Below are 23504 nucleotides of genomic sequence, written 5' to 3'. Positions count from 1 at the left end.
TTGTCGTATGACTCCGTCGTGCAGTGCTTTGTTGCCGCAGCAACAGACTACCGTTGGATGGGAGCGTGAAGTGTTTGCTTCGTCATGGTGAGAGTGAAGAGTTCATCCAGACACGCTGCATGGCTCTTAAGGTTCAGGGAGTGAGCTTTGCTAACATATACTAGCACATCCACACTGGCTGGCATCCATTACATAAGGATAGTCAGGTGTCCAGTCATTTTCTTCCCCTTATCAGGGTTACAGGGACAACACCCCCAGTAGGGGCGTACACACTTATTGGTCTCCAGGCACCTCCACACCAGATGCCCAAGCCACCTCAGCTGCTTGTATCAGTGATATTGTTCTTGTGGTTACTATCTGAAGCGGATGACCTGAGGGGAGGAACGCATGTCTCTCGCACTTCAATATCCAAATATCCACATTTGGTTGACAAATACCAAGTTGCATAGGCGTACGCCCTCAACTGCCGCCTGATATACAACACACTGGACCCTAATTACACCACAGGTGCTGAGTCCTACAAGGGCCTGGCCAGATACCAAGGGCCCGTTTGCCTTGAGAGAGATTACCAAACAATCAAGTCCTTTTATCATAAAGTTAGTCTTTTATGGCTAGTGATGCGTGTTAATCAGATGTAGGATAGTCATGCATGTCAGTCACTACGTTGTCCTCATCTGATCCCCTCAGCTGTTTACATGTCGACTAAAAGGCCAGTAGTGGTGTCACATTCATTAAGTGTTAAATGAGGTCATTTTCCTCATAGCGTCACGGCTGCTTCATTAAACTGTTTTGCAGAGTCTGCCCTCACAGGACTGCCTGTGTCCCAATACTTTTGGACTCCTTAGTGTAGGAGTCATCTCAACTTAATATTGATAATTGAATAAGATGGAGCTGGAATTGCGATTGGATTGTGAAGCTGTACCTAATGAAGTGACCCTAACAAAAGAATGGTCCGTCAGTGCAACGTTTTCTTTATTCAACATTCCCACAAGACGCATTCATTGACCTTCCTTTCGTCTGGCCATTGGCTTCCATCAAATGTCAACACTAAGTGACTTAATAACAAGGATGAAGACATTTAAGGTGATGGCGGCTCATTTCTTTTTGTGACAAGTATTTTCAGGGTAGATAAAAAACAAAACACTACCTTCATTTGTTCTTCAAACTGTACTCCTTTGTCAAAAGGTGCACCCCCAGCTCAATAGTTCTCTTCAGTCTTCCTGGTAGAGTGCAGTTGGTCCTCATAGTCCTTTGACCAGCACCACGGCCTTCTGGGAAAAGTTATCAGTGTTTTTGGCGTCACTGCGTTGGCGCCGCAGGTTGAGGAAGCTGAAGCGAGCCTCCAGATTAAAACTCTTCTTGGTGCTGGACATCACGTTCTTGTTGAGGACGGGCCCGTTGTCCAAAGTCATCTCTGCGCCTTCTGCTCGCTCACCTGTGAGAGAGGATCATGTGATCACCGGGTATAATGTCTATATTCTTTCACGCACTTCAACATTTGTATTATTTCTTTTGTACACAACTGTGCAAAGATTGTACAAGTGAAAATATGGAAAATGGAAACTAGAATGCTTGCAGACCACGTCTTCTTGAAATACCACTTAGGACCACACGAGGGGGAGGGCTTATGGTCAGCATGTATCGGCCACTCCCTTCTCTTAACGCCTGTCTTTATTACATCATAAAAATAGTATTAACACTAGTGCCACCTGTCTTCCCTTTCCACAATATCTGCATAGCATGCTCTTCTGAGTTAAGTGAAGTATAACTACATGGTAGCGCCTACTGTTTAACCTCTATGCAGTAATTGCTGAGCAGCACCTATGTGCTACCACAGGGAGGCTGTGGCCTAAAGGGCTCATGGAAAATATTAAGGCATGTATTATTATACTATTATTATTACTATTATTAGCCAGCTTCCGTTTCTTTACATTATTTAAGTGTGAAAAGTCAAACATTGGACGTATCCTGGTATAGTACATGTGTACACAGGGCACACGTACAAAGCAAAGAGGCCACACCCACCTCTCTCCAGTTCGCACTCGGGTGAAGACGCTCCGCTGCACTCGCTGCGAGGCCCAAGCACCGGCGAGATGAGACCGAAGTCTGACAGGGAAACTGAGTTTGGGAGGTCCAGGCTGCACGGCCTGGAGGGAGGCGCAGACGAGGGTGAGGAGGAGGAGGAGGAGGATGAGGATGAGGAGGGACTTGGTGATGGAGAGGTGAGGGGACACGGTGACAGGAGCTCCTGAGGGCTTCCGGGAGTGGAAGCCAAACTGCAAGTAGAACGAGTGTCGGAATCTTCCTCAGACATGGCGCTGCCTGCACCGCCTGCCTCGTCGTCAAAGCACACAGACATCACTGCAGGGGGCGGCGCGGACATGACAAATGAGAGTGGAGGGGAGGAGGGATGGAGAGAAGAGACATTTTAAAAAAGGATTTAGTTTTTTTTGGGAGCAACAGCAATTTATGACCAATGATTTCTTCTTACTGGAAATTCCATCAGACTCCATCTTGAAGCTGGATGCGTCCTTCCCACAGACGCCGCCGTCCCCCTCAGCGCCCACACCCTGCCCCCGCGGGCCCATGGTGGAGTTCCGGCGGCGCTCGTGGATCTCGTCAGAGATGATCTCTAGGGTCCTGAGGGCCGCCTTGTATTCAGCCTTGGCCTGGGTCAGCTTGGCCTGCCGCTCGTCCACCGTTGCCTTCAGGTTCTACAGGGAAAGACGTTGGGTCAGCAGGCTGAGGTTTCTAATCCAACGGCAGACTAGTGGTCTCGTACCTCCAGCTGCAGATAGAACTTGGCTTTCATCTCAAAGTAGGGTCTGTGGAGGATGAAGAAAGTCATATCACCATGGCAACCAGTACCACCAGGTCACATCTCTCTGGATCTTACTTTGACTTGTTGATGGTGCGTTTAAGTTTCTTCTCCAGCTGCTTCATGCGACTGATGGCCGCCGTGTAATTGGCCGCCGTTTCCTTGTGCGCCGCTTCGCTTCGGGTCTTTGCATGCTCCGCCTCCATCACCTGTAAGAACCAATCAGAGGTCAATGACACGTCGCAATCCACACTAAAGTTCAAGTTTGGCCATGAGGTTGTCAGCGGACCCTCTGGGTGGCGTGGTTGAGCATCTCCTGCCAGGCGGAGTCGAAGTGACGCCTGTCCTCCTCCTGAAGCCGCTCCTCGGCCAGCGAGATGGTCTCCTTGGCGGCCCGCAGGACCTCAGTAGCTCTCTGGAAGTCTTGGGTGGCCTTCTGGGCCTCCAGCTGGGCCTGCAAACCCCAAATTAAAAAAAAAACGGTAAAATAAAAGCTTGTGTACAGAATATGTAGTCTTTGTTTATTAAGGGCAATGTTGCCGATTTTGTCCCACAGTAAAAATGGTAGCACATCAGCATACTGGCTATAACTCAATTAGAGATGCTTGTTAGCTTGCCAGCTTATCGTGGCGCCAACAAGCCCTGCCTTGTTTTCATCAGCTGCGACCTGCAGCTGCTCTTGTTTGCACCAATCAAGCTAATAGTGAGGTCTTGCAGAAGCTAAACCGTAACATCTTCTCTGGGTCCTCAGACACGTGCGTGCGAGGTCGACTGTGCTGCATTTGTTTTGGTTTGACAGCAACTTCACCATTTGGCTCGCCGGCAGCATTTTCCCATGCGATTATTGGATCGCTCCGTGCCAAACATGAAAAAACATTTTGGCTAACAAGCAAAGTAAATGAAGCATGAAATAAACACTCGACTTTGTCACAGTCAAAGTACACAAACTACACATCCAACCCTTATTTTTCTTATGTCTACTATATTGGTTAATAAGAGTGTAAAGATTACTATAGGGGTGTTAGTGCACGTCTAGAGGGCTCTAATGTAAAAAAAAGCTTTTTTTATGCTCCAACTACTGAAATATTCTGTTTATCAATAAGGAATCCTACTTCAGAAATGTACTTCTCACAGATGGGTCTGGAACAAACCGACCACAATTTACAAAAGAATTCATTGGTCTCCATAACCCTTTTATATCCATCACTTTGCTGCTACTCCTGACTGTCACTTCCTGTAAGATCTTTAATCTTCCTCAGTGGCCACATCTCCACCATCTCCCGCTCCCTTCCCTTCTGCATCGTCACATCGTTCTCTCGCTTACTCTCTCACACACTTCTACTTAAATTATAATTAGTTCCGCAGAATCTTCAGAGGCACGTCTCTTGGGAGTTACTGCTGCGTTAGCAACGTGTCGCTTTAACTTCAGAGATTGCAGCAAACGTTTGGTGGCTTCAATCTGATGGGAACATTCATCACAAAAACACGACCGCACATTTCTCAACCTTTTTTCTGCTCAAAATTGCCTGCCAACCCCTTAAAAAGGCATGACCACATGTTTATAGGGTCTCTAAATGTTGTCCCAAGATTCAATAGCATGTGTTAGCAGTGTGACAAAAACAACCTCCTAAAAAAGGTCACAGGGGGTGATGTGGAATCAAAGGGAAAAAAAAAGGAAGTCCAATGCAAATTTCATGGCAGTGAAAGCTCCTGACTCAGCACTTTGTTAAAACATCAGCACGACCCAAATAAGTCTCCACCATGGAACAAAAACTCAAAGGAATCCTTTCACCCTATCAAAAGCTATAAACTTATTTTATAGGGATGTCTTCAGGCTCGGGATTGGCGGCCGATCCAGTCTATTTTTGGTGTACTGTCTACTCTCATCAACAACACAGATGGACAGAAATTTCAACAGCAACTTCCCAAACGGCTCCAATGTGCAATTGGTCCTAGGAAGAATGAAGCCTTAGCTGGTCTGCGGGGTGCCTGGCGTGAAAAACATGACGTCCACCCTGAAGAGTGCCTGCACTAAATATAAACCTATACTAGGGAATTTACAACTGTGATCAAACAGGCAAATCCCAAAGCCTGACTGGTCAATGGTTTGGCGACCCCAAGTCGATACCTTTGCACCATTGGAAGGAAAGAAAAGAAAAGGTTAACTCATTCACTATTTGTCTACTGACGTCTTTTGCTTTTTTTTCCCCACATGTGTGAATTTCAGACTATTTTTGTGTTATGCTCTAAATCTGTGAATAAATGTAGTTATTTTGTCCACAAGATATTTTCTTCCTGTGCCGTTTTAGTTTCATAGAAGTAAGCAACTGTTCAGATGTTTGAGGAGTTACTAAAACAAAATATGGACGTCAATTTTATCTGTTTTTTGGTTTAAATTAGTTTTCTCTGACACCACCCTAAGTTCGACTGCCAATTTAGATGAGTAAAGACCGAATAAGGCTGGAAACAACCAGTTTTCCTCTGATGAAGGAGGGGAGTCTAAAGTTTCTTTACATAGTTTCTATGTTTATATAGTCCTAGAGCGCAAGTAAAAATGATATTAAATGTTTATACACTCATTGACAATTATTTTGCATTATTTCTGCACCTAAAACTAAAATGATGTCTATAAATGCATTTCTTGGTCACATGTTTGGGTGTCTGGAACAGGATGATTTCCCATGAGAAATGTTGCTTCATTCTTTTCTCAGACCTTTTAGAGCGAATGAATGACCAAAACCCAGGTAACGCTGTATTCAATGCGAGCCACAGCTAAAGCTAAAAACACGTCAGGACATTGTGGTTTGACTACCTATAGTTATTTCCCCCAGAACGTCCTTATACTGAGTTCAACATATGTTTTAGTAAGACTAAAGATAAGACTTTCTTCAAATGGCAAAGCTAACCATTGAAGGTTGCCCTCCCTCAGTAGAAAGTCGCAATCAATGAGCTGATGTGTCACATATATACAGTACATGTTTGAGTTCCAAGTATAGATTGTATCTTTAACTGAGACTTAACAGCTTTGCACGTGCACCACCATCCCTTCATTATCTCCATGCACAAGTCGTGTTCCTATCAGAGCAGCAGACAGAAAGACTGACCGAATAAGCAGGACCAGTGAGGATCTAATGAAGGAAGGAGACACTGAAACTGACTTTTAAAAATACTGCCATCTGTACCACACCAAATCTGCCATCTGTCTGCAACTTCAGGTTTTTGTTCAGGCATGTGTGGGAGAGACAAAACCTCAGTGTTCCTCCAGCCAAAATACTTGTAGTCGGCAAACGGCATGGAGGAGTTGTGAGTAATTGTGTCAAATGCTTTAACACTTTCAAGAAAAACAACTTGCTATTTTGAGCCCCTTAAGGCTCATCTCGCAGGGCTCCACAGTGAGGACACCCCAACGTCTAACTCCTAATGTTACTGGCTCAACTTTCTGGGAAGATTCTACTGATGTATAATGTTTAATTACAAGATTCTGCATTTCTGCAATCTATGTGTGATTATGGGAGTGATTTTTTCACTTTGTCGTTTTTGTCTCATTAAGCCCTGAGGTGCTGTTCGAAACTGCCCAGTGACAAAGCAAAACTTTAAAGTACACTGCAGGATGTACACTTAGAAAACACACACACACCCATACTGAGAAAAGAGAAGTGAGATTGTTGGACTTCCCCATCCTCAGCATGTGAAGACTACATTTAAATTGTGTAACAAAAGGTTTTCCAGGAAGTTCAACCATGCAAAGATATTAGTGAGTACAAGTCAAGCCCCTACCTGCCGGGCCAGACGCCGAGCTTCCCAATACGGCTTGGACTCGTCCACAGGCTTCCCGATCTTGTTGAGAAGCTCGTCCAGCTTGACTGTGGCCTCAAGTAGGACCGAACGGAACTTCTGCCTGGCATCCTGACCACAGAGGGGAGGGGGGGGGGGGGGGGTCAGGTGAGCCACAGCAACAGCAACTAGAAGTCTTCGCGGTTCATAAAGAAGCCGGTCGGACTTTGGCGAGTCATCACAAGAATGACAGCTGCATATGTACACGTAACGTTTTTGCGTCACATTTCTAATCGCGAGTGGAGCATCACATCATCATGCAGACAGTTGATTAGCTCTCAGGTGCCAATCATCCTGCTGAATTGATTTGCACTTGTTACCCAGGTGATGACTGTTATAAAGCAAGACTTTCACCCCTTTTATGACTTTCCATGGCAGACCTACTGCTGACCTACTTCCATAAAAGTACTTGCGTAAGTCGGGTGGCCTCCTTGCATCATCACAGTCCCATTAAATGTGGAATCAAATACGACTCAACAATGACCACGTTTAGAGCTTTGGCAATTCTTTGCAAGATCACATCTGCTGGGAGCGTTTCCTCCGCCCTTATTTTACTTTATTCTTTATATAGTATCATATCATAGGTTATTTAAGGAAACCTGTCTTATGGAACACGTCTATAAAGGGTCCTTGAAAACAAAGCAAATATCTATTTATGTATGTTACATATTCTTATTTCTGTCGCTACAGAAATGGTCACAATTTATCAACTAGAATGTTGAATTTAATTTTAACGTAGCTACCATTTTAACTGATCAAATACTATTTAAATTCATCCAAAATTAGAATTTTATTACGACTATTTTAATTGAAAATACATGAAAATGCAAATTGCATCTACAAATTTTAATTTCTGTTTGCTCAATCATCTGCAATAGTAATTTAAATTTTTCTTCTACATTTTTTTATTTTATAATCTACAATTTTTAAATATTTTTTTGGGTAATTTACAATTATTTTAACTGTGTATTTTTAAATGCATGTTACTGTTATTCTACTTATAATATGTACAGTAATTAACAATATTTATTTGAATTAATCAGCAATTTTGAATGCAATCTTAATCATTTACATTTACAAATTCATCACCTGTTCTCTGTATTGTGTGTCTATGTGTGAGTAGAAGCAATCATATGAAGTCTTCCTATTGCCATCTATTATGAATGTTTGCTAAATGTAACTGTGGAGGAGTGGTACAGAGGGAACAGAAGTGTTTCTGTGAAGCGGGAGGAAACAGAGTAAACTTTGTATGACTCTGCATCTGCCATGTTGGCTTCCAGCGAGGATCAACCCATCAACCCAAGCGCTATTAACACATGCTAAATGTTGCACGCTGACCTCCAGTGCTGTCTCACATCTGTTGATGTCGTCTGACGACTGGTTGAGTCGCTCCAGCTCACCCTGAAAAACACGACAGACAACACGTCACAGCTGGAAACATCTGCAACCAAACAAACATGCAGTTTGACCTCTGAAATCAAATTATTTGGAATTTGATTTTTTTTTCCAAGAACTGGTTCCTAAGGTGCACAAAGTTGCATCTCATTGCAAGAGATACGACATTTCATTGCTCTTATTAACAATGGATAAGTGATTTGCAGTTAACCATAACAACTCATGTGCGTGTTAAAGATTTCAGGACGACTCCTGGGAGTTCCATGAATTCTTAATGGAACAAAGCAGCTCTCCTGACCACATTCTCAGGGAGAGGAAAGTTAAAGTGAATGCTTCCAGGTGTGTTCGCACTTCCTGTTCAACACTTCCTGTTTGACTCTGAGGAAGTTGATCTTATTTTAGCTTCCACATTTTTACAAAACCAAACGTTGACGTCTTTTCATGCCTGGTAAATTACATGACAAATAAAATGTATATTTTTATTAGTCATTGTGTGTGCTGCAGAGGAACCCAAGTGTGTGATGATTATTATTTTACAATAATAATAATATAATAATAAATGGTGTCCTCACATTGTGGAACATCAAGTTTATATTTGCACAAATGTCTAAAAATAAGTATGAATTGGGTCACCACAATTTTTTAACATGTTGACACTTAAAATGTATCTAATTGAAATAAATGTGTTGACTTGCTGTTTACCATTTTCTAATTAGTCGAGGATATTTTTTATTCAATTCAAAACTTTATTTACATGTGTCCGAAGAACATATGAACTGTGTAGCAGCTCGGTCTTTATAAATTAAATGTGGTTGTAACGCATTTAGCTCAAGACCCAAATTACTGGGGAAAAACAGAATATAAATATATTCATTTCTACTTAGAATGTTGGCCTTATCATTGCTTTGTTCTCGTTAAATATTAGTCACCAATGACAAACATACACTAGACGAAGGCATGATTTCCAAATGCTCAAAAGGCAGATAGACGAATTGATTAGTCACACTGGCGGGTAATTTATTGCTGACACGGGAGCTAACGATGCTACATTAAAAGCACTTTCGTACATATTCGACGAAATAAGACTTCATGAGGATTGAGTGTGCGTCTACCTGGATCCGGGGATCCACCTCCTCGTCCTCGTAGTCTCCGTCGTCGTCATGGCGATGATGTTCCATTGTTCGATTCCCGACTAAGACTTGCTCGTTGTGCTCTCACGAGAAGGTTAACGCGACAGTACGCCAAAACACATCACGGTTCGATGTTCCCTCACAACGCTAAAGAACACAACAGAACCAAAGGAAACCAAGCGGGGCTTCACCTCGGTCCCCCTCTCGTCCTCCTTTCTTCCTTCCTCCGATGGTAAGTGTTGAAATGACTGACGTTCTATTCGGGCCGCCTCCTTTTTTTATGATGGGCTGATTAGTGCCACCTGATGACCACTTCCTGTCACGCCCCCTAATACCCGGATTTTCTTCTTGCTGTGGAATAAAAGATACACAAGCATTTGAAATGCTAATCAAGTGGAATTACAGCTACTTCTTAAAGCTACAGCACAACTTTAATGATTTACTAGGTGCACAATCTAATGAAATAATCCTAAATAAAATCTAAACAAAGTAAAAATATTAAATGAAATAAAAATGTACAAAAAAAATGTACAAAATATACAAAAAAATTAAAATGGAGCCTCTACAAAGATCTCTAATCTTATTTACAATCTATGATGTTCCTTTGAAACAGTGCTAGGAGTGCAAACCTGTTTTTTATTAAGTAATTAAAGTGCATGTCCTACTTATAACAGAGAGTGATGCACACTTAACAGTGGTCATGAACCTTTTGGTCATGTGATCCCTTCCTGACATCACATATGCAGATAGTGGCCTATATCACCAACTCACTGTCTGTTGCTGTTCTTTGGACCTGACTGTGTTGTCCTGCCAAACTGTGCCATGACTGACACACACACACACACACACACACAGTCTTACGTGCATGAACGGTTCCTGTTTTTAGCTTTGCCAACACATCATGCTTTGTTATGCCCCCGCTGCACTTTGAGAGCATTCATTGATACCCAGGAATGTGAAACACAATACAATATCTGTCTGTGTGCCCATGAGCATCACTTCAGGAATCAATTACTCTTTGCTAAAGCAAAGAGGGAAGATCCAGTAGTCTGTCAGGGCTATGAAGCCCGTGTGGATTGTTTGTGTCTTTTTATACAGTTGAAATGAGATTACGCATGGATTGACACTTGTTGTGAGACACCAGCTAACAAACCCAATTGACCTTCCAACTGCACACTTGTCATGTCATGAATATGAATGTAGGGCACAGCATTGTTTCCCACAGGACTGCAAACTATTTGTGGCGGCGGTCTGCATGAGCTATTTGATGATGGCATCATCGAATTTCCATAATTGGCCATAACGTACGGCATATGCATGACATTTTTATGGATGCTGTGGAAAACAAAAAGTGGAAAAAAAGAAAAGCAAAACAACTATGTTTTCATCTCTTCCTTTCTTTTTTGTTTTTTATTTGTCCCAAACAAGATGGAGCCCCTCCGCATATGTGGTAGGGGGTCGCACTCATGGCAAATGCACCATACCATCCATTCATTTTCTATACCGCTTATCCTCACCAGGGTCGCGGGCATGCTGGAGCCTATCCCAGCTGACTTTGGTCCTTGACTCTGGACTGGTCGCCAGCCAATCACAGGGCACATATAGACAAACAACCATTCACACTCACATTCATACCTATGGACAATTTGGAGTCACCAATTAACCTAGCATGTTTTTGGAATGTGGGAGGAAACCGGAGTACCCGGAGAAAACCCACGCACGCACGGGCAGAACATGGAAACTCCACACAGAGATGCCAGAGCGGGGAATCAAACCTAGCATCCTAGCAGTCCATCCACAAATCCACCATTCATTCATTCATTCATTTTCTACCGCTTTTTCCTCACGAGAGTCGCGGGGGTGCTGGAGCCTATCCCAGCTGTCTTCGGGCGAGAGGCGGGGTACACCCTGGACTGGTCGCCAGCCAATCACAGGGCACATATAGACAAACAACCATTCACACTCACATTCATACCTATGGACAATTTGGAGTTGCCAATTAACCTAGCATGTTTTTGGAATGTGGGAGGAAACTGGAGTACCCGGAGAAAACCCACGCGCGCACAGGGAGAACATGGAAACTCCACACAGAGATGCCAGAGCGGGGAATCGAACCTAGCATCCAAGCAGTACATCCACAAATCCACCAATGATCACGTATTTATTATGATGTAAAGGGTTACACTAAGTGCGGCTCAGGTGCCATTCCAGGCCCACAGCATGTTTGGTGGCCCTCTGCATCATGTAAAACTAAAATGAGATACTATATATCATGTTATTATTAGAACTACACTCATTTACTTTGTCAGCAACATAACAAACTAAGGAGGTTTTATTTCGATGGCATACATACATTGACTTTCCACTGGATTTCCCATCTCGTCTAATTCAATAAGTGCTTGATTTGTTGGCCTTTGAGGAACGAAAAGTAATCCAGTTAGCAAATTAGTTTTATTGAAATTGTCTGAATGACACACACACATTGTCCCTTTCTAGGACTTCATTTTCTAGGATTTGATTACATGCCTACATACAGCATGTTTATGTCGCTTTTGTTGATGATATCAATGTGGAGCAACTTGACTTGTCTGTTCTACAAGCTAATCAGAGCGGAAAAAATTAGATTTATGCTTTTATCTATGCATTTCTTTGAATATCAGTTTAAGTGGAAACTAATGCTCTCGTCGTTCACGCTCCACTGACCCAATCAACTGAATTCTTTTTCTTGATTGTCACCATCTTATCAGGACGCTTATATCACTTACATGTAGCGGATGTCATCAGCACCTTCATTTGAGGCCTTGGAAGGTCCTGCAGGACCCCACCCTGGCCCAGTGTGCTGGCAGAAGGTTGTGGAAAAACAGGATGTGTTACTGTGTCCAGCGACAGGAAAGCCCACGGGAAGTGTCTCCGCCTTGCGTGATGTCAAACTTCCGCTGGGTTCATCTCGGCCAAAAATGAAGTCAGGTCTTCAAGACCTTGTTGAAACAAAATAGGATTTGTATTTGTTAATACTTTTTAGCGACCTTGGTCCACACTGGCCTGTATTTGGACGTATTAACTCACAACTCCAAGGTTCAAAACTTTGGATTTCAATCACACAAACAGCACCTTGTGTTAAAACAGTCACACTAGATGTATTTCTCTGTCTCACTACCTCACGAAAAGGAGTCATATCAAGATAAAAACTAGGGGTTCAGGTATCGAGCCTTGGGAAACCCCTTAGATCAGATACTAAGATAAATAAATAGTGGGTCACAACCATGCAAACAAAATAAAAAGGTCATCTTTTACCTTCAAAATAGTCAACTCCCATCTCGCCATCTTCTTTCTTATTGACATGTGATGCATCTGAGTTTTTTCTCAGGATAGAAGACGGTGAGGTTGTAGTAATGAAGATGCCACAAGCCCATTGAACAAGGACAACTTTACTGAACAGCCAGCTAGGGATGTCCGACAATATCGGCAGATACTGACATAAAAATTCTATATCAGGTCATATCTGTACTGGTTTTTCTGCTGAGGTATGCACCACGCTCCACAGAGCAACATGCAGTAGCTTGCTAGCGCAGTATGTCCGCAGAAGCAAACCAAATACAAAATAAAAATACCCATATATGCCCAGTTTACAATTTCACTGATTGTATTAGTCCAGAGTTCCATACTTTGTTCTTATTGGGACGTGTGTCCCACATAGAAGTGCCCCCCGTTGTCGTCTAATGACAACACGGAAGTGTTAATCCGAGGACTAGAGACATATTTAGTGTTGGAATAGTAGTGTAATATAGTGTGAATGTTTTGAGGTCAGAAAGAAGTTATTAAAGAGTGGCAGACTCTGCAGGGATGATATTGTGGCTCTGTGATGTGCCTGTAACGTAAATAATGACTTAAATTAGTTACCGCCATTAACACGTCACTTTTGACAGCCTTGTAACGCATAATGTGGTCATTTCACATTATCTGTTTGAGGAAAGCGCTGCAACCAAGATTGGTATTGGTCATATCGATATCTATAATGTAGCACTGGACAATATTGGTATGTGGGATAACCAGTATGAAACATCTCTACAACAGGAACTGGTGAGATCTAACATACACAACCTGGAGGGTGTTTGCTTGTTGTGTCATGTTGCGTATATACCAGAGTGGCATTGTGTAACAGTGGGAGAAACCTCCATGACGAAATGCTCACATGACCATTTGGCATCTTCTGACTTCCTGTCTGTAAGTATAAATCATCAAGTATAAATCATGTCTCTCTCACACATACCCACACAGAGCCATGGTTACAAGTTTGCATCTTTACAAGTTGACTCATGTTTATGAAACGCAATGTAATCGGTAACTAAGTATTAACTTGTATTTTCAGTGGTCTAGATTTTTATTTAGAGAAAATAAAGCAGACTTGGCAACTCCTGTGCTGTTTTGTATTCATTTTGTAAAAGCGTCCACTCTTTCAATGTTCAAAATATCACCCGACAACGCCCCAAGGTGGCCACCCTCAGTCATAACACCCATTGGAACAGATATTTTAGAGCAGGGGATCTTAAATGGTCTCAACCTTGGACCCACATTTGGGTTCTATGTGGTCAAATCAAACCCAAGTATGTGATTTTTAAACACGAATACACATAATTACATGTGCAGAGTGCATTTTAGAGGAATTTATTAAGGCATTCTGAAGAGGCGAAACACAACCGCAAGCATATATAATGCATACATCAAAATTAAATATCAAAATTGCATTAATAAGACCACAAAATCCAATATTTAAATTATAATTTTGCAATGAATATACAACAAGGAGGAACTATTCCTCAATTTTACTTTAAAACAAGTTAGACATTGTCACGAGAGTTTTGGGTTCAATAAAAAACAAATAAACAAAAATATATATATTTATTACAATAGATCCCTGCATGTTGCAGTGGTTATGACCCTGGATCACCAGCAAATGGTTAAAAAAATGCAAGTAATTGCAGCACCCATAAAAATGTATTAGATTAGATTCAATTCCCTTCTCTGTTCAATTGCCATTGTTTACTTGCAAAATAATCCATGGTCTAAATATGCCTCACACAATTCTAATTTTATTTAAAAGTATAAAATGCATTGCTGGGTGTCCTAGAGGCAGTTTGCATCACCTCTGGAGATCGGACGGGTTGGGGAAAAACAAGCCGCTATTTGGTAGATGTGATTGGGCAGAATCTGGACCGTTTGTATCCGAGTTCCAGTATCTAAGATGTTAGATGCGGGCTGATTCACTTATATACCAATTTTTTTTGGATGATATCGGCCCGTTATCTGATATCAATATCAGATAGGACATCCTGACTAATGAGTGCTTCCGTAGCCAAGTCACAGCACAAAATGATGGTGCGTTAATCACACGATTTGCCGGAAAAAACATTATCAGTGAAGCATAAAGACATAAACATGTAAAAATGATTGGCTTTTGAACAGTACTACACATATGCCTAAAAATATTGCTTATTTTATGAATAAAAATGTTTCAAATATCTTCTTTTTATCAAAAAATGCTGAGCTGTGAATGTCAAATCACAATTTTGCAGAGATCCACTACATTTTCTGATTGTGGCTTCCAACTGAAATGTTTACAAATCCTGTGGATGGTGTGGACATGTGGCTACTATAGCCATTGCATAACATTGACTACAATCAAATATAATTAGCAGAATTAGCACAATTGTGTGGCTATGATAGCAAATGTACCCCTTTTTCTGCATTTCATTCACTCACTTCATTCACTCACTTCTGGAACGTTCTGCATCAGATGCAGTCAGGAGTTCTGGTGGAGGCCCGGTTTGATGAACTTGCTCTGCAGGAAAATTCTGGGGACGCAAAGTCCCTCCTTTTTGTTGACCGTTTCTCTCAGAATGTACTCGTTGGTCTCACACTCGAGGCCCGCTTCGGAGAAGAGCGCCGCCAAAAAGTCTGTGAGCACAGACGCACATAAAGGGAACCCTCTGGAATCTTTTAATGTAACACATGAACAACTTTAAATCACAAGGTATTTACACACCTTTCGAGAAGAAGTATGATCTGGTTCCATCCTGGCGCACGTAGAAGTTCTCTGACAGTTTGCTGCTTGCTTTGAACCTCAGCATGGCGTGATCGTGCAGACCGTAGTCTCGGAAGAGAACCATACCGCCAGGTTTCAGCACCTTTGTCAAAACAACAAGGAAGTGACGCTCTGCTCAGCAAGTGCTCAGCATGCACATGGTCAAGCACTCACTGTGCTGATGTTGCGCAAGGCCAGCGTCATCTTGGCAGGATGGATCGCCGACAGCACGAAGATGAGCGTGACTACGTCCACACTTCCCTCAGGAACGTTGTCCCGCAGGTCATCCTGGGTGAGGTCACACTGGAAGACCGTGCAGCGTTCAGGACTGCAAAGAGGATTTTTCTAACAACACAAACGATAGCCTTGTTAGTGTTTTTAGCTTTACTCTTGCATAAACATCAATGTTTCCTATACATCCATTATTTTTTGTTATTTGTATTTATTAAATAGATTTAGTGGTATTCTGTTCATATTACAATGGAACCTCATACACACAGAGAATAAAATGATGTATTGCGGCAAAATTGAGTCACACAGAAGCAGGTCAGAAGCAAAGTTAAAAGTACTTTTACAAACTAAGTAAATCACTCTTCTCAACAAGCAGCGGGTCCAGCTGTGGGCCCCTTCTCTCACTTTGACAAAGTCCACAGCTCTCGGCGAAAAGTCGCAAGCGTAAACGAAGACGTTGCCCTCGTCCTCCAGTAGAGGGAAGATGCAATTCCCCACACCGCAGCCAGCCTCAAGCAGAACCAGCCTCTGGGACTTGGACTGAAAACAAAAGTGGACATTTTAATTTCTTATTTACAATAAGACGCAAAATGATGATTCTGGACTCAACATTATTCTAATCAATCATCAGAGAATATGTTCACTTCATTATGCTTTTCTACACTGTTCAGTCCAAGCTGTATACCTTGTAACACTATTGAGTTGCATGACACCACTTTTGTTGATAGCAGTTTACACATTAAGGGACAGTAACTTTACACTGCTGTCCAAGCTGTGCACTGACTCCATTGTATCAGTGTCTGCAGCTTTGCCCCATAAAAAATGTGAGAGTTGTACTCACTTTTTGTGAATATCCCTCATCTTATTTTGCTAAACTTGACCTGACAGCCGGAGTCTAAAGTCCAACATTAGAAGTGTTGAGTGTTATTTTCCTCACCTCTCTGCACGCCCTGAGCTCCTCAAACTCTCTGCTGGTCCAGTGTCTGTCTTTGAAGAAATGTGTTGCGTTCCTTTTGTAAAACAAGTCCCAGTTTTTCTGGGCTTCTCGCTCCAGTTTCATCTGTTTGAATGAGGACACCAAAGTCTGCTCACCGGAGAGGCTGTCCTCCTGAGTCAAATGTTTTGTAGAGACACTATCATTTTGTTGGAGGACACATGGACAGACGTCCTCTTTCACGCTGTCGTCTTCATTACAAAGTTGGTCTTTGCCAGGAGAAAAAGTTTCAGACATGCTGCATTAAATATATACCAGTTTGCCGTCCGTACCAAGTGATATCCTATATCAAGTGATTTGATGTCGTATATTAAAACGTGCAGTTAAATTGCTTTTGAGCACATAGCTACAAAAAACGAAAATTATAGCAAAAATATATAAACAAAACTAAAATGAGCACTGCCGCCTGTGATCTCCATTTTGTCCATCAGCTCAACGTGACCGTGTAGAACCTACTCGTTGTTGCAAGGTTCCGGCCGGCCGATGGTCGCACGGTGGGCGATTAGTTAGCATGTTGGCCACACAGTCTGGGCATCTGGGTGGAGTTTGCGGTTTCCTCCCACATTCCAAAAACATGCTAGGTTAATTGGCGACTCCAAATTGTCCATAGGTATGAATGTGAGTGGGAATGGTTGTTTGTCTATATGTGCCCTGTGATTGGCTAGTGACCAGTCCAGGGTGTACCCCGCCTCTCGCCCGAAGACAGCTGGGATAGGCTCCAGCATTCCCGCGATCCTAGTGAGGATAAGTGGCATAGAAAACGTATGGGTAGATGAGGGGAAACAAAAAAAAACGTTATTATTGTTAATAGAACAAGAATACAATGTATGATTGTATGTTATGAAGGTATCATATTCATCACAATCATTAAGTGACATGAGTTACTGGTTTAAACACAGAACCAGCACCGCCAAATGAGTTTGTGATTTGGCCTTCAATTTGTCGATTATCATTATAATCATGAAATAAGACACTGGACAAATATTTTTGTATACTCTGTAATACTGTATTTGTCTGTCCACAAACTCATTTTCGAGCACAATACAATGGCAATATCACAGTATGAAAAAATAATACAATGTTTTCCTTTTACGAAAAATAAAGTCAAAATAGTGCAAAATAAGTAAAGGAAAGCAAAAACTACTATTGGCTTTTATTCAAATCCTTCTAAGCCGTGACGTGTCCAACATAATTTGTTTATTTTGTGTACTAGGACACACGCAACGTGGTTGTGGCACACGCAACATGACGCCACGACCGACGTTTAAGACGTCTCTAAACCACACGTTATGATGTTTACCTTTCAATTTGAAAAACCTGGGAAGCTCACATGATTTATCCACAGACTACTTACAACAGCAGTTCAAATGAAATAAAAATAGGCCGCTTCTAAGTGACACGTAGAAGTTGAACAACATTGTAAGTATGTAATTGTTTGCATGTGCGTAAATACTTTATACTAGATTATACATTTAATCAAAAACGTTAATGATATATTTTTGGGGGCTTTTTAGCGGTTTACGGTTTGTTCCCATTGTTGTATCACAACTCTACTGACCCCTAGTGACTACAAACAGCCAGTGTGATACGTGTTGGTTCGGTTTCCTCTGATATTAATTCAAGAACGACTTTAGTCCAAAAAGTTCATTTTTTCCCGAGGCGAAATACGCCACGTACTAGCATTAATAAGCACAAATTGAATTAAACCATAACTAACAAACTCTTGGCAGCCATCTTGTCCCTTACTGAAACATGTCCGTGTACTTCTGTTTATATAGCCTTAAAACTATATGTCGACATATTTCTGCGTGAAATACAATGTGTGTGAATAGGTATAGGTATATGTATGTGTAATTATTTTAATTGTTTAATTAAAGACATCAAAGTGTGTGACGGACAGAGCAAAGGCGGAAGAGGCGCGGCTTAGTGACGAACGGGATGTTTTGCTAACAGATAGCTAGCAGGCTAGCTTTTTAATCCCTGGCTTGTTTATCAAAACAATCTCGCCGATTTAATGAGATATTGTTTGTTTCAATGCAGTCTATGATGTCAGCGTGAATGTTCTCTGATAAACAGAAACAAGAAGACATGAATGGAAGTACCAACCCGTTGCTGGACAAAGAGGAGCATGTTTTGAAGCTGGGAGAAAGCTTCGAGAAGAGGCCCAAATCCTCCTTCCACACTATTAGATGTAAGGCAACTACATTATCACCTTCCTGTCTTTTTAAACGTAACTACGCATAACCACAAATATTCGTCTTGTCAGCCTTGACGTTCTATCATGACAGGATCGATCTTTACAATGATGATAAGGTTGACGTTTGATTGACATTGTCTGAGATGTATTCATTTTACAATGTTAAATATTAGGGATGTCACAAGATATCGCGAGATTTAAACGTGGCACTATTAGGCACTAGGCCTGGGACGATAATAAATTAATCACACAATTAATGAAAATGAACTCGAGAATTTGGCCTCAATATATTTCCCTGTGCATGTGTTTTTTGCTCGTCAGACAGGAAGAGGGTTCATGCTGCATTGCTTTCAGCACCTTGGCACATTTGGTCTAGAAAACAACAGCATGAACAGAGTGAGCCCTTATGTCAGTCACACAGGTTATGTTTCAGTGGGTGCAGGTGGGGCTACTACCATACACACAGTGCAGTATAGTGTAAAATATTGTCATTTTTTTTGTAATTTTCTTAAAAGTAATGTTAAAATCTCATCTTGTCTCCTTCTCGTAGACCCAACCTCACATATTGTCTTGTGACACTCCTATTAAATATTGTATCTTACTGACAGCTCTTCTTGTTATTCTGGTTGTCACTTTTTATGTATTTTTTTCTTATATTTGTGTTGTATTTATGTCTCTTCAGATGATTTCAAGCCAGCTTCCATCGACACAAGCTGTGAAGGAGAGCTACATGTTGGCAAAGGAGATGAAGTCACCATCACACTGCCACACATTCCGGTAGTAGTAGTTTCATTTTCCAATCAAATGTATTGAAATGTGGATGCTTTAGGATCACAAGGGTACACAATTGTGCATGCATATTTTGAAAACTGCATGAATTTGGCAGATTCTCAAATCCGGGATGCCAAGACTGAATATTAATGAACAAGCTGTTGTTCTGTCGCTCAAGGGTTCCACGCCTCCAATGACAGTGTTCAAAGGGAACAAGCGACAGTACCAGAAGGACTGTGTGCTCATCATTAACCATGACACTGGAGGGTTTGTCTTGGAGAAGCTGAGCAGCAGCATCCAGGTGAAGAAAACCAGGTAAGTACATCACGACACACAACTGAGTGATTGAAAGGAAGAAAACGTGTTTGTTGTATTTTAATTGTCATTTCTTAGAGAAATTCTTTGCTAGATCAATATGCTGCAAGGTTGTAATGACTGTGTTTATCCACTTGGGGGCAGCAAACATGTTCCTATGTACTGTGTGTGTGTTTTTAGAGCAGAGGGAAGCAGCAAGATTCAGGCTCGCATCGAGCAGCAGGCGGTCCGCACCAACCAGCCTGGCCCTCAGTTTCGGGCCCCCACGAAGCCTGGCGTCGCCGTGAAGACGTCACCGTCTCCCTCCAAGGACAACCCCTCCCCTGAGCCGCAGCTTGATGACATCAAGAGAGGTAAGGGTCATGTGACACGCACGGTGTCTTGGGATGAGGCAAAAGCGCTGAGTCACGATCTGTCCTGCTGGCAGAGCTACGAGCGGAAGTCGATGTCATCGAGCAGATGAGCAGCAGCAGTGGCAGCAGCTCGTCCGACTCGGCCAATGGCGACGACAGCAGTGACGGCGAGCATGACGGTCCCACCTCGCCCAACTGCCACGCCCTCACCAATGGAGGCGGCGGCCTAGAGCGGCAGCCGCCTGGCAACAACCAGCTCATGAACACGCTCAGTGAGTTCCTGTGTTATCAAAATAATACTCTTTGTCTTGCTTGAAGAAACAAGTTCATGAAAAGTTCTTGACAGATAAAAAAAAATATTCTAATAAACGATGTATAAATGTCAAATGTCATTTTCACCCCATTAACAATCATTGTTTCCCGCCAACAGGAAGTGACCTTCAGCTCAGCGAGTCGGGCAGCGACAGTGATGACGACTGAGATGTACCATCCCTTCTGTGGCTCCGCCCCCTACCGTACATCCCCCCCGCTGAGGTCGCTTTGACGTTTCGTGTTAGTGGATGCAGCCAGAGTGTATTTTTATGATAAACATTTTATTTTGTATAAAGAAGTTTCGAGTGGAGAAGCTGGAAGATTGTATATATTTAGAGGGAAGTGTTTTATTTTCTCTACTTTTCTCTGAAGAGATGACCCCTGACCCCTCCTCCTTCTTGTCTCCTCTAGAAGCGAGGATCACGGATACATTTCCATAACCTTGTCGTACTTTTAACAAAGGAGAAAATAATGTTAACCACACAGTATTCTGCGAAGGGCGTATTCTGCGAAGAGAGTGTGGTGGGCTAGCCAACTGTCTTGAGTGTAAAGCCGGACTCGTCTAACCTGGAAGGTCGCTCTCTTTCAAAGCAGCTATATCTCCATGGTAACTTGGGCTAAACTCATAACCTGGGCCACACCTGGTTACGTCCAGGCTTTCAGCTTAAAATGGGTAATGAACGTGCAACAGTTTCACTGTCTTAACTAATTCCATTGATTGAGAACCTATAGAGTCCCCAAGGGGACATATAGCATCCGTCTATAAGCAAAATAGATTTTTAGCTGAGGGAATACATTATATATGCTCTCTTTTTGAGCTGAGTCAGGAATAAAATGCAGTATGAAATATGAATTAGGCCAAAGTTAGCTGATTTATATGTCACTGCAGTCTTTTTTATTACTATATTTGCTGGAGGAGTAAGCATTCAGAGGCATCAACTACAATAAAAAATAGGAAAAGTTGTCACGAAGAAAAGTGGCCACAAAGTCGACACTGCCACCTCATGGTTTCACTTTGATATTTCCATGTATAAATGGATCTGTGTTTTACGTATAGGGCATTGTGAAAAAAACTCAGACAGTAGATTTGCATGTTTATAGCCTGCGTACACTCGGCCTCGCTTTCAATAAAACATTCTATTATTGACATGAATAAAAATATGAAAGCAATCTAGACATTCAAAAATGAAGAGTTGCCCTCCCTCGCTCTATTGGTGACGACAAATGCTTGTTGATTTTGACTGGGATTGGTTCATTACTGCACGGACGTTAATATGACATCAAACCCTCCCATTTTATCTGAACGTGCACTGAGCACAAAGCCGAGAACGGGACTTGACAAAGTAAGCTGGTAACCAACGTTACAATACCCTTTAATTCTGTTTACATTAGTTTACGTTTTGTTAAGTCTGGGTTGGTTGAAGACACCATAATAGTGTTTTTAGTCAAATACATTCACATCTCACGTTCCCACTCATATTAGTTGTATGGTTCTTTTCAGTATTTTATTTAATCTACAGTCACCTTGCAGTGTTCCATTTAAGGTCAGCATAAAAGAAGGTCAGTATTTCCCTGACCTGCCACAAGTAGATTGGTGCTACCGGTTGTGTGTGGAACTCCTCTAACACCTGGTTTGCCAGTGTAGATGATGTGGTGGGAAGGATCAATGTTACCATTTTAGAGCCCCTGAAGCTATATTTAGTGAGTAATCAGACCCCAAAAAGCCACTAGGGACAAATGTAGTGAAAGAGTCTTTCAAAATGGTGAAGGTTATTCCTGGCATACAGAGGTCATTACAATCACAAATGTGTTAGACAATTACCCCCACACCCACCATCGCCACAAATAGATTGCAGTCCTGTGGTAAACAGAAAATGATGCTTGTTAAATGTGTTTGTACAAATGTGAATAAAAAGCATCGAAAATAACGTTGACAACGTTTGACTTGAGTTTGATTGTGAATCTTTATAAAGGTAACTGCTAAACAACTTGAAACGTGGAAACTTGGCATGTCAAAAGATTAAAAAGGTCAGTATTTACTATGTCTGAAAAATTTCATTTTTTTTTACCTTCGGCAAGCACAGCGAGGAGGTTATGTTTTTGCCTGTGTTTATCTGTTTGTGTTCAAAATAACTTGACCAGTTCAGAATGGATTTGGATGAAGTTCTCAGGAATTGTCGGAAATGGGTTATGGAAGAACTTAAAATGTGGACGCAGAAATTTTATTAAAACATTCTTTTAACATTGCAAGATAGGACGATTTTTGGCATTTGTGCATATAACAACAACAACAAAAAAATGGTCAGAGCACTAGTTAGGGACATTTAGCCTTCCCGGTACGTTGTGCTATCATGCTAGGTAGTAGCATGCTAACATTGGCATACAGGCATTTTTTGCTAGCATTCGGCATGTGTAATCTACACCGGGGGTTCTTAGCCTTTTTCACGTTGAGGCCCGATTTTCTTCTGTACAAAGTGGCCAGGGGCCCGTTAAATATTAACACTGTATAGATTTAATTGATCTCAATTTGTTCTCAATAATAAATCAAATCCAATCAGTTTGACAAGCATGACATGACATAAAATGTGATATTGACAAAGATTTTTATTAAACCTATCTTAACGTTTGGTAATTATTCATGGTACAAATCAAGCAAAATGTAAAGGCTTAAATCAAACAATCAATAAAAAAAAGGGTAGTGATAATATACTCCACACACTGGGCTCGCGGCTCTGCCTCGCTTCCTCCATTTACAAAGTCGTACTTAATGAAGTCAGGATTGTACTTACGTAAAAATGTAGTCTTTTGGCAGGGACTGACACCACTTTTGTCTTAATTTTTTTGGTTTTAAAAACGTCTCCTTTGCTAGGTGTAGTTGAATGTCTTCTTCGGATCTTCTGTGAGCTTGTTAAACAACTGACTCATACATTACCGCCACCATCTGGTCGGAAGCGGCACTGTAACTGAGCGTCTCATGGATAACATACAGTAGCATAAAGTTGAAGTTTTTTGCTGCCCTTAGGTGACGCTTGAGGCCCAAGTTTGGTTAAGAATCACTGATCTACACCACCC

At 41.8% G+C, this 23504-nt stretch overlaps 3 protein-coding genes across 8 annotated transcripts; 1 reads left to right on the top strand and 2 right to left on the bottom strand.

The window, feature by feature from the left end:
- Positions 1–950: 950 nt before the first annotated feature.
- On the bottom strand, positions 951–9461 carry sh3bp5b (SH3-domain binding protein 5b (BTK-associated)). The gene is made up of 9 exons (XM_058053085.1): positions 9160–9461; positions 7991–8053; positions 6596–6724; positions 3108–3272; positions 2897–3027; positions 2783–2825; positions 2492–2714; positions 2026–2361; positions 951–1435 (listed from the first exon to the last, which is right to left on the bottom strand). The coding sequence occupies exons 1-9, from the start codon at positions 9223–9225 to the stop codon at positions 1242–1244; spliced, it is 1350 nt and encodes a 449-aa protein (XP_057909068.1). The 5' UTR covers positions 9226–9461; the 3' UTR covers positions 951–1241.
- Positions 9462–11331: 1870 nt separating this feature from the next.
- mettl6 (methyltransferase 6, methylcytidine) lies at positions 11332–17153 on the bottom strand. Of its 5 annotated transcripts, XR_009119901.1 has the most exons (7): positions 16428–17153; positions 15896–16030; positions 15434–15604; positions 15221–15362; positions 14951–15132; positions 12472–13399; positions 11333–12155 (listed from the first exon to the last, which is right to left on the bottom strand). XR_009119901.1 is itself a non-coding variant. In XM_058053090.1 (6 exons), the coding sequence occupies exons 1-5, from the start codon at positions 16719–16721 to the stop codon at positions 14978–14980; spliced, it is 897 nt and encodes a 298-aa protein (XP_057909073.1). In that variant the 5' UTR covers positions 16722–17153; the 3' UTR covers positions 11349–12155; positions 14938–14977. The 5 variants fall into 5 exon arrangements, 3 of the variants coding, with proteins under 3 accessions (XP_057909073.1, XP_057909072.1, XP_057909071.1); XR_009119900.1 differs by having other exon boundaries at positions 11332–12155; positions 12472–15132; positions 16428–17152; XM_058053090.1 differs by lacking the exon at positions 12472–13399 and having other exon boundaries at positions 11349–12155; positions 14938–15132.
- Positions 17154–17737: 584 nt separating this feature from the next.
- eaf1 (ELL associated factor 1) lies at positions 17738–20838 on the top strand. Of its 2 annotated transcripts, XM_058053092.1 has the most exons (7): positions 17738–17903; positions 18561–18675; positions 19364–19458; positions 19631–19767; positions 19948–20120; positions 20195–20392; positions 20551–20838. In XM_058053092.1, the coding sequence occupies exons 2-7, from the start codon at positions 18573–18575 to the stop codon at positions 20598–20600; spliced, it is 756 nt and encodes a 251-aa protein (XP_057909075.1). In that variant the 5' UTR covers positions 17738–17903; positions 18561–18572; the 3' UTR covers positions 20601–20838. The 2 variants fall into 2 exon arrangements, with proteins under 2 accessions (XP_057909075.1, XP_057909074.1); XM_058053091.1 differs by lacking the exon at positions 17738–17903 and having other exon boundaries at positions 18281–18675.
- The last annotated feature ends 2666 nt before the right edge of the window (positions 20839–23504 follow it).

This window comes from Doryrhamphus excisus, chromosome 17 (genome assembly GCF_030265055.1).
Source record: "Doryrhamphus excisus isolate RoL2022-K1 chromosome 17, RoL_Dexc_1.0, whole genome shotgun sequence".
In the NCBI taxonomy this organism is placed as follows: domain Eukaryota; kingdom Metazoa; phylum Chordata; class Actinopteri; order Syngnathiformes; family Syngnathidae; genus Doryrhamphus; species Doryrhamphus excisus.
Note: the sequence above shows the minus strand (reverse complement) of the source record. Positions and strands in the feature narration are given on the sequence as shown.